The sequence below is a fragment of the Aulonocara sp. 'chitande type north' Nkhata Bay genome, linkage group LG8, assembly GCF_057382095.1.
Source record: "Aulonocara sp. 'chitande type north' Nkhata Bay isolate Kocher_YH1m ecotype deep benthic linkage group LG8, A_spYH_male_GT1.1, whole genome shotgun sequence".
Taxonomy (NCBI): Eukaryota; Metazoa; Chordata; class Actinopteri; order Cichliformes; family Cichlidae; genus Aulonocara; species Aulonocara sp. 'chitande type north' Nkhata Bay.
Window position 1 is genome coordinate 26730370 of NC_141351.1, and position 9922 is coordinate 26740291.

Consider the following 9922-nt stretch of genomic DNA (forward strand, 5'->3'; position numbering starts at 1 on the left):
ACAGTACTCTGTTTCGGTAACTATTTCCTATTTTACTGCAGGGCAACCTGCACGTGGCGAATAAAGCTTTGATTGATTGATTGATTGATAACTCTTGTCCATGATGGAAATATGTAAAAAGTTTGTGTTTCTGTTCTATATCCTGTTCTGTTTGTATATGTGTTTTCTTGCTGCTTTTACAACCACATTTCCCCCTGTGGGACAATTAAAGGATTATTCTATTCTATTTTATTCTATTCTAGGTCACTACGTGTTTCGATTTTGCCTGCAGGGGGCGCAGCAGAGTCGTGAGTTAAATAAAACGTAGAAGACGACGAGAATCCACATCCGGCTGTCACTGCCGTGCCGCAAAGGAAGAGCCAAAGGAATATCTGGACAGGTGAGCGTGATTCTACCTGACAGATGAGCCAGTTCCGCCCGGCTCCTCTGCTACAGGTGCCGGTGCTGCCGGTGCTCTTCGACGGAGACTCGCGTGTCTTTATCCGCTCGGAACCGCTCCGTGAGGCCCTGCAGCTTCGAAGGTCAAGCTAATGCTAAAGCTAGTCCTTTCGGTTTTACCGTGTGAGCACCGCGGGGTCCAGACTGTGTCCGGTTTTTAAAGATAAGTTGGAAGTTCCGGACCGTCAGGTGTTTGTTTTCCAGAGCAGCAGGTCTGACTCTGAGCTCAGGTGTAGACGATTATAACTCACGTATGAATATGTATGACCTGAGGTCAGCTTTCAGCCTCGCGCTGAGAGAAGGATGAACTGTGTTCAACCTCAGCTAAACCGCATCACCTGTACGTCAGCGATGCTGTTAGTTATAGCTTATTTTCCCATAAAGTCCACTACAGAATAGCTGTTGTCATGCGCAGTTATGCCTCCGTTTGCAACCACGTGATTGAAACCATACGAAGGATAAAAGAGCTTTGTTGTCCCACAGGGACGTTTGTCCTGGACAAACAGTCCAGCAACATGAGCAAAAATACAGTGCTGTCATACAACTCTGGCAAACATTTATGTGCACCGCCATCTTTAAACCGTTTTGCAGCTGCTTGCTCTGTAACCTCTGCGTAAAAACCAGACAGACCTCATAAACCATTGTAGCTGCCAGAAACCAAGACGTGACCTGATGTAACAACGTTCACATTTCATCATTGATTAAGAGAATTGTATTTCTGAGCCGCCAGACTCTGAAAAATGGCTGATTTCCAGGACCTTTAATCAGGGTCGATCACCAGGCTGAAAATCCAGCGGTTTTCAGTTTAACTACTCACAGAGTCAGCGGGAGAAGATGATCCAGCCGGCAGTGACGGTCCCTGCACCGAAACCTCAGCCCTGAGCATTTATTCCACCTGAGTGATGGGAGGCCACATCCACCAGACTCCATTTCAAATTTGGGCTGTTTAGCATTTCTGTAACATTCTTTCCTCAAACATCACATCATGACTGAAGGCCAGCAGCTGTTTGGACCAAACCCCCTTTAAAAACCTGCCACTTTAAGCTCCTCCTGCTCCTCCTCAGAGAAACTCCGTTAGTTCAGGAGGTCTTTGTGTTCACCTGGCGCTCAGGTGTCATACCTGCTGATGACTTCTTCGTTTGTGTGGCAGGAGCTGCTGAGCGCGACGATGGTGCTGAGGGAGGTCCCGGCCGAGAACATCGCCCGTCCTCTGGGCAGGAACGAGGTCATCGGCCTCCTTTTCCGCCTCACCATATTCGGCGCTGTCACCTACTTCACCATCAAGTGGATGGTGGACGCCATTGACCCCACTAGGAAGCAGAAGGTGGAGGCTCAGAAACAGGTAAGAGCAAGCGAGCAGCTGCATGTTTGATCTTCACAGGTGGCTCGGTCTCTGATTGGTTCCTGGTTTGGTGTCTTTCAGGCCGAGAAGCTGATGCGTCAGATTGGCGTTAAAAACGTGAAGCTGTCGGAGTACGAGATGAGCATCGCCGCTCACCTGGTGGACCCGCTGAGCATGCAGGTAACGCCTCGTGTTGTTAAACTGAAGCTGTTAGAAACTCCTAAAAGCTTGCCCGCCGACGGCGGCGCCACGAGGAAACGGGAAGCGCGTGTGGTTTCTGTACCGGCATGTCACATACACCTTCTCCCTGCATGCAGATCACCTGGAGGGACATCGCAGGTCTGGACGAGGTCATCACCGAGTTAAAGGAGACGGTCATCCTACCTGTTCAGAAGAGACACCTGTTCCTGGGATCCAGGCTGCTGCAGCCCCCCAAAGGTCAGAGGTCATTCACCTGCGTCCTGTTTTAGAGTCGTCAATAAAGCTTTATACAGAAGGGAGCAAGGAAGGAAAGGAAATAAGGAAACGTGAAGGTAAAATCTGAACATGGTCTTTGTAACAGGCGTACTGCTGTACGGACCTCCGGGATGTGGGAAAACACTGATCGCTAAGGCAACGGCAAAAGAGGCGGGGTTTCGTTTCATCAACCTGCAGCCGAGCACACTGACGGACAAATGGTACGGAGAGTCCCAGAAACTCGCTGCCGCTGTGTTCTCATTGGCTGTCAAACTGCAGCCAGCGATCATCTTCATCGACGAGATAGGTGACGAACGCACACACACACGCGCACACACGCACACACGCGCACACGCGCACACGCACACACGCACGCGCGCACACACACACGCACACACACACACACACACACGCGCGCACACACACACGCACACACACACAAAGAGTGAAAGCTGAGCCGGAGAATAGAAAAAGTAGAAACGAGAGTAAAAACCTCGCCGCCCGCGTGTTTGCAGACTCGTTCCTGCGGAGCCGCTCCAGCTCGGATCATGAAGCCACCGCCATGATGAAGGCCCAGTTCATGAGTCTGTGGGACGGACTGGACACGGACCACCACTGCCAGGTATGCACACCTGTCTGTCACATGACCTCAGCGGTGACGGGGTGTTTCCTTTTAGTAAAGATGTTTCCACATGTTTGTGTCACAATGACCTGAGGAGGGCGGGGCCACTGTGCGTGTCTGTGTCAGGTGGTCATTATGGGCGCCACCAATCGCCCCCAGGACCTGGACTCTGCCATCCTGCGGAGGATGCCCACCAGGTTCCACATCAACCAGCCTGTACGTGACTTTCAAAATAAAAGCCTCAGAAGTCTTAAAAGCAGGGGGCGTGCTGATGGTGTGTTTGTCCCCGCAGAGCGTGAGGCAGCGCGAGCAGATCCTCGGGCTGATCCTGGAGAACGAGAGGGTGAGCGCACGAGTCACGTGACCTTGTCATCATTCTGCAGCGCTTTACGACAGTCCTTCTTCTTTTACTCGTTTAATGGACGTCAGCACAGGAAATGAGAGAAAAGGAAAAGAACAAACACACAAAACAAGTTTGGCAAAGGGAAGACATGTAGGGGAAAGGAAGCAAGGAAATGATGGAAGGAAGGAGGATGGGGTTGTAGGAAATGGACTGGAAATGGGGAAGGACACAAAAGGATGGAATAAGGAAGTTAGGAACAAAGGAAAGGAGGAAAGGGAAAAACGGATAAAGGTTGAAGGAAGGTTGGCAAGGAGGGGGAGAAGGAAGGAAACAAGGAAGGAAAAGAAGCCGATGGGAAGGAGGGCGGGTCGACGGACTCGAGCTCGCAGCGACCGATCTGTTTTCTCTTCACAGGTAGACTCATCGATTAGCCTCAGCGACATCGCCAAGGAAACAGAGGGTTTCTCAGGAAGTGACCTCAGAGAGATGTGTCGTGATGCGGCGCTGCTGTGTGTCCGCGACTTCGTCCACGCTGAGAACGACAGGTGGGCGTCCAGGTGTTTCTGTTGAGGTGATCAATAACAGTGACGGTTCGCTCAGGTGAGGTTTCAGTGTCGGGTTTCTCTCTCGCAGCCTTCCAGATGACATCATCCGCCCGATCCATCAGGACGACCTGCGGCGCGCCATTGTCAAAATGAGGAAGTCCAAGACCGCGGGTGGAGCCGGCGCCCTGCTGCACGCCGCTCTGGACTGAACACGCCTGGATCACACGATGACCTCAGCTCAGCCTGCAGCCGCCGCCCCTCACGCTGACATGCCACTGCTTCCTGCTTGTCCTTCAGTCAGCTGATTGGCTGACGGTGGCGGGCTTTTCTTTTTTTCTTCTTTTTTTTTAAGAATCCCGAAATCCAAAATAAAAGCTGTTTGTCAGAGCTCGCTGTCACGCGTCCGCGCCGCCGGCTCCCAAGCTTCCCCCTTTACAAAACGCTCTCATCCCGGCGCCTGAAGCTGCTGACATCACGGACACACGCGGCGGCCATCAGGCCTCGTCGTGACAAAATGTCTGACGCCAGATGGCAGGAATAGCGTCTGACTATGGGGGGAGGGATGAGATGGCGGTGAGGCACGTTAAGTTTTTCAGGCATATGACAGCGTTCTGCGTCTCCTCGCCGTTTGTTGGGTGTGAAATTGTGAGGAAAGATGGCGGTTGGGTTCAAACAAGCCGTTGCAGCGAGGCGTTTAAACTCGACGCCTGTCACACAGAGGGCTTCTACAGCAGGCTTTTATTGTGAAAATCCTCCCAAATAGAGTATAAGAAACCCACCAATAATCAATCTGATGAACAATAAGTTTACAGGTGTGAAGCACAAACGGCGAGCTTCAGCCGCTTAAACGCGATTCAAGCTGCTTTGATGAAATGACGTCGTTATTGAAACTTTGACTCCGAAACACGACGCGGACGCTTTGATCCGTTTACAGTGTAAATAAACAAACGTGGCGCTGATGGCGTTTCAGGGGAACGCTTCTCTTTTCATCAAGTGTACTTTATTTGTAGTTTGTTTTTTTTATTTGTAGTTTTTAAGCTGAGCTGGTTTCTGTTAATCCTCAGAGCTCGCAGTCGTAACAGAAACAGGAAGGCGTCAGATTTTCACATTAAAAGACCGATGAACTTCCTGATAACACTGAATCATCGTTTCATCAGACGCAGGATTTTTTACTCAGTGTGTTGTTGCCTGTTTAAGTTATCATGTAATAAAGTGGCCAAAACGACAACATGTGACTTTTTCATTCATGCGGTTCTGAGGAAAAATGTTATGAAGTCTATTTCTTTATTTTATCAAAAATAAATTTGTCAAACATTAAAGTGTAGTTACGATGGAGGAGTTTCTTTAAACGTTAAATAATAAAGCTTTTTATTGAAAAAATAAATGACCCAAGTTGTAACTGCAGAAGCCACGCTTCGAAAAGAGGAAAACTTTATGGACGACAACAGATCCGCTGAATTTTGTACGTTTGCAATAAAACCATTAAAGCCGCTGTTACCAAGAGACGACGTTTGACCAGCTCGGACATCAGGACACGATTCTCACGTCAACAGTTCAAAGCTCTCCTTTGTAATCTGAACAATTTGTTTTCATTAATATTTCACATAAAATTACACAAAGTGAATTTTTAGAGGAACATTTGAAAATAAAGAATTTGTTTTGAGTAATAAAGAAGTAAAACAGTTTTCTACAGTTTCTTTGGTTCGAGCTGCTGTTTGGAAGTGTAACAGTGAACTTTGACTTTAAATAAGACACTTTGTTCTGTTTTGATGGTGAACTTTTTTTTTATTAAAGCTTTAAATGAAAACCCTTTGGATGAAGATTCAGAAAAAAAAAAAAAAAAAAAAAAAAAAATACCCAAAAAGTTTTTGGCACAAAGTTGAAACATTTTTCACCCTGAACAAATCAAAGATTAAAATAAATAAAGTCAAAATGATTCAGATCTCAGCCCGACACCCTGACCTGGACTCACAATTTGTAAAAGACTTTTATTGTGAAAATCCTGGTAGAAAGAAAATCAACCACCGAAAAAATAAATTAAAGCTGAAGCTTCTCTGGCATAACTGAGACTAAAGGTGGAGGCAGGGGAAGGAGGGCACCCGACCTCCGTCACGTTTACCTGCAGTTTAACCTTCACACTTCCTGCTGACCCGAGAACATCAAAGCACATTTCACGTTTAACTTTTACCCAGAAACACTCTGTACAAACAGACGAGCCGCCCCCTGCTGGTCATTGGAAGGACTGCAGGCTGACGGAACCGTGTCCATCGTTTATCTACAGTCTGTGTCAGACTCCCTAAGTCAGACTTTGAGCGAACGAAAGGAAGAAGCTGGCCAATCAGAGCTCAGGTCCAGACATCTTCATGAGTTACATGACGTCTTTCTCCTGCTTCAAACGTCTGAACTGGGAAAAATTCTAGTGTGTGACTGGACGCTTGTTGTCAGGGGGTGGGGCTCCATGCCCCCAGGTTAGCAGGTGTGTTAGGCTTACAGTCCTCTGTCCCTCTCAGAGCTCCGTGTTGGGCGCTCGGCCCACCGCCCTCCCCTCGCACTCTCTATGGAAGTCGCAGCCGTCCAGCAGGTGGCGGTACGTTGCCCGGACGTCACGGTACAGCGGCGCATCCTCCGCCTCCAGCCCGGGGAATCGAACTGGCGACTCATTGACAAGTAGCTGCAGCCGTGGGCCTCGCTGGCAGTCGTACAGCACGAACAGCAGGTTGGCGGCGTATGGCACGATGAGACTGGTCCGGAAACGGCGACCTGCAAGACGCCATAGGGAGACTTCCTGTTAGAGCGAGACTCATGAAACAGCAGATTGTGGCTGTGACAATGATGTCATGATGATGTCACGCCACTCTCCAGAATGTTCTGTAGTCTGAACATCTTGTTTTAAATTTAAGGACTTTACGAGTGAACGTTTGGGAACATTTGGGACTTTAATGTGACATGAATACATTCATATTTCTGGAGAATCACGTCTCAGGACATACAAGTGCAGTTCCTGGAGGACTGAGGATGACAACGACGGCGTTTTTGTGTGTTGTGTCAATAAAAACAAGAAAAACTTGTTCTGCTCTCTGATTGGATGCTATGTTAGAGGTGGCGCTTCTTACCATGCTGTGAGTCGTAGTTGGTGGCAGTGGGTGGAGTTTGGTCCTTGTAGAGTCCCAGCAGAGAGAGGAGGGGGAGGAGCGTCTCAGCATGACCCACCAAGATGGAGGCGGGCTCTGGGGACGCGTCAGTGGACCTGACGGAGACACGATCGGTTCAATCAGTGATCGATCAAACCAAACGATTGGTGACGGCAATCGGAGCTCAGAAACGAGCACAGCCGCTCGGGAGCCATGTTGAAGCGGCTTTGGGTGGTTTTTACGAAGCATCACCTAAATGAGCTTCGCTAGTTGAAAACCACCTTCAGAGCTGAAAAACACGCCAACAAACAAACAACGATCGCAGGGGCCCCACCCACCTGCGAGGACGACCGGCTCTGTCCAGCGTCCTGAAGACGTGATGGAAGAGCGGGCAGCTGGACAGGCTGTTGATCTCGTGGCCGTGCGAACGCTTCCAGTACTGCTTCAAGTCCGACTTGTACTCCAACACCTGCAGACGGCGAGTGGGGAGAGGAAACCCACGGACCAATCAGAGAGCCGTAAACACTTATGAGCCATTTGATCGCTTTACCATCGACAACCTGACCTGAGAGCCATCTGCAGCATCACTAATCAATAATGGATAATGGATTGCATTTATATGCGCTTTACAGTGCCACTATTCACTCCCTCTCACATTCACACACTGGTGGAGGCAGCTACAGTGCAGTACAATGCATGCAGATCAGTGCAGATCAGGTCCTCTCAGCTGTCTTACTGATCCCGGATCAGCCCCGGAATAACGCGGAACGTTACCTTTGCGTCGCTCTCGTCAAACAGGAAGCACCACGGCGAGTGCACGTTTTTGATGGAGAGCTCGTACGAGCACAAGAAGAACGCCGCCTCCAGCAGATCTACAGGAGGCACAGAGGGACAATCTTCATCACACAAAAAACACCGCCCCCTGTGGGACAGGAAGTCCACAGAGCGGCATATGGAGAAATTTTAAAAAGCTTAACTGCATCATGGGAGATGTAGTGTGTGTGTGTGTGTGTGTGTGTGTGTGTGTGTGTGTGTGTGTGTGGGTGTGTGTGTGTGTGTGTGTGGGCATAAGAGACCTGGTGTGAGTCGGTGGTGAGGAAGGCCCAGCCTGTCGGCCATCCTCCTCCTCACTCCCTCCATCTCCTCGCCATGTTTGAACTTCTCCACCTCCAGCAGCGCCGTGCGGTTGTTCTCCACGCCCTCCACATAACCACGGCAACGGTCAAAGAAACGCATCAACTCATCGTCCACCTCGTGGCTGTACTCCGGCTCGCCATCTGCCCAAACACAAAGGTCAGAGGTCAGGCTCAAGGACTCACGTTATCGAGAAAGCCTCTGGGGTGGTGAGACTCACCGTGGCATCCCCAGCGGCGCTGCAGCCCCTCCTGAAACGCCTCCACGCTGCTCACGCAGCGATGCTTCGAGCTGGTCAGGAAGCGCACCCTCCTCTTCCTCACACTCTCCTCGGACAGCAGAGATGGGAACACAGACGCCAGGCGGCTCGCCAGCTGACGCAGGTCATCCCGGCCCTTCATCACCAGCTGACCTGAGGAGCATCATCATCATCATCATTATCAGGGTCGGTCATACGCTCTGAGGTCACATGGTCCCCCTCACGCATTACGTTACTAACAGTACACGATTAGGATGATGTATTCAAGTATTTATTTAGGCATTTAAGTATTCGAGTACTTATTCATGTTAATATATTCATGTATACATGTTCTGTACTGACGGTCGCGGGCTCACCGTCCATGTCCTCGGTGTACCACGCCTCCCAGCGGTTCCGGATCTCCTGCAGCCAGCTCTCAGATCCGCCGGAGGCCCTGGAAGCTTCGGTCCGGACCAGCTCGCTCAGTTTCCGGATCCTGCGGATGTTCTTAAGGGTCGGGTAGCGGCTGCCGTGTCGGATGACGGCGGTGAGGTGGACCGGGGAGCATTGCTCGGCCGGGGGCGGTCTCAGGACCGAAGGGTCCGCGGACAGAGGGTCCCGCAGCAGGTGCGGGTTCACCTCCTCGTACCGGGTCTTGGTGCCGAAGTACCCGGCGATGTGCGGGATGTCCGGGACCGACAGGGAGGCGAAGGACAGGCGGGGCACGAGCAGACCCAGACTGGCCAGCAGCACACCTCCAGCGGGGTGAAACACGGAGAACATGTCGGCGGGGACCGGAGAACTGAGCCGGGGAGACAGACGGGGTCCACCTGCTTCCGCCTTTCTTGCTTTGTTGATGTTCCGGGTTTGTGTGACCTTTAACCTCCTGTTTTTCCGGTGTGCGGGCCGACCAAAAAGCATCCGCGAGGTTTAAAATTCAACATTTTTCGTTAAACTTCAACTTCGATGAAAAGTTGAGTTATGTAAAAAAAAAAACTGCCGGAACTAATTTAGTGGTTAAAAAAAGAAGAAGAAAAAGGTTTTACCCTCTGAAGCTTCAAATTCAACACATCAATATACAGAGGCACAATACAGCTTCCGCTTAACGGAAGCCAAAATAAAAGCCCTAACCGGTTTGTCTCTTTCAAAGTAAAAGCTTAAATGACAACAGGAAATGCATTTTACTCAAAATCGACATGAACTTTTTTTTTTAACTAATAAAATAATAATAAAACAATTTAAAGAATCAGAATTTGTAGCTGATGAAGTTATGGAAATAGTTATTTTTCTGTATGGACACACTGATGTCATGTCTCCTTGTTCCTAAATCAGGGGTCATTTTAAATGGTGGGCCACAGACAGCCCGCTTTGACCTAAAGTGGGCCGGACCAGTAAAACTTCCTGTCACTGTAAATTAGTTAAATATTTAACTGTTTTTCTGCATGTTGAAGAAAAAGCTGCTGTGACACAGAACGAAATCTGACAGCCGGTGTCCTGCAGGTTTTAGATCTCACCCTGGGTCAGCACACCTGAATCACATGATTAGTTCATTACAAGGCCTCTGGAGAACTTCAGGACAAGAACTTTATTTAAACAATTTTGAGTCAGAGTTTTGATAAAAGTCTTATTTTGATGGATTTATTACTTTAGTAGTGAGAACACACATGAAGTTT

General features: G+C 49.4%; 2 protein-coding genes across 3 annotated transcripts; one reads left to right on the forward strand and one right to left on the reverse strand.

Moving 5' to 3' along the window:
- The first annotated feature begins 223 nt into the window (after positions 1-223).
- atad1b (ATPase family AAA domain containing 1b) lies at positions 224-5438 on the forward strand. 2 transcript variants are annotated; one of them, XM_086304631.1, is made up of 10 exons: positions 224-379; positions 1589-1780; positions 1862-1960; positions 2098-2218; positions 2343-2543; positions 2752-2858; positions 2985-3074; positions 3151-3201; positions 3616-3746; positions 3835-5438. In XM_086304631.1, exons 2-10 carry the CDS (start codon positions 1607-1609, stop codon positions 3953-3955), a joined length of 1095 nt encoding a protein of 364 aa, XP_086160757.1. In that variant the 5' UTR covers positions 224-379; positions 1589-1606; the 3' UTR covers positions 3956-5438. The 2 variants fall into 2 exon arrangements, with proteins under 2 accessions (XP_086160757.1, XP_086160756.1); XM_086304630.1 differs by lacking the exon at positions 224-379 and having other exon boundaries at positions 1550-1780.
- A 34-nt stretch (positions 5439-5472) lies between these two features.
- minpp1b (multiple inositol-polyphosphate phosphatase 1b) lies at positions 5473-9334 on the reverse strand. Its single transcript, XM_086304627.1, has 7 exons — positions 8627-9334; positions 8232-8423; positions 7954-8154; positions 7652-7749; positions 7216-7346; positions 6860-6993; positions 5473-6506 (listed from the first exon to the last, which is right to left on the reverse strand). The coding sequence occupies exons 1-7, from the start codon at positions 9168-9170 to the stop codon at positions 6253-6255; spliced, it is 1554 nt and encodes a 517-aa protein (XP_086160753.1). The 5' UTR covers positions 9171-9334; the 3' UTR covers positions 5473-6252.
- Positions 9335-9922: the final 588 nt, after the last annotated feature.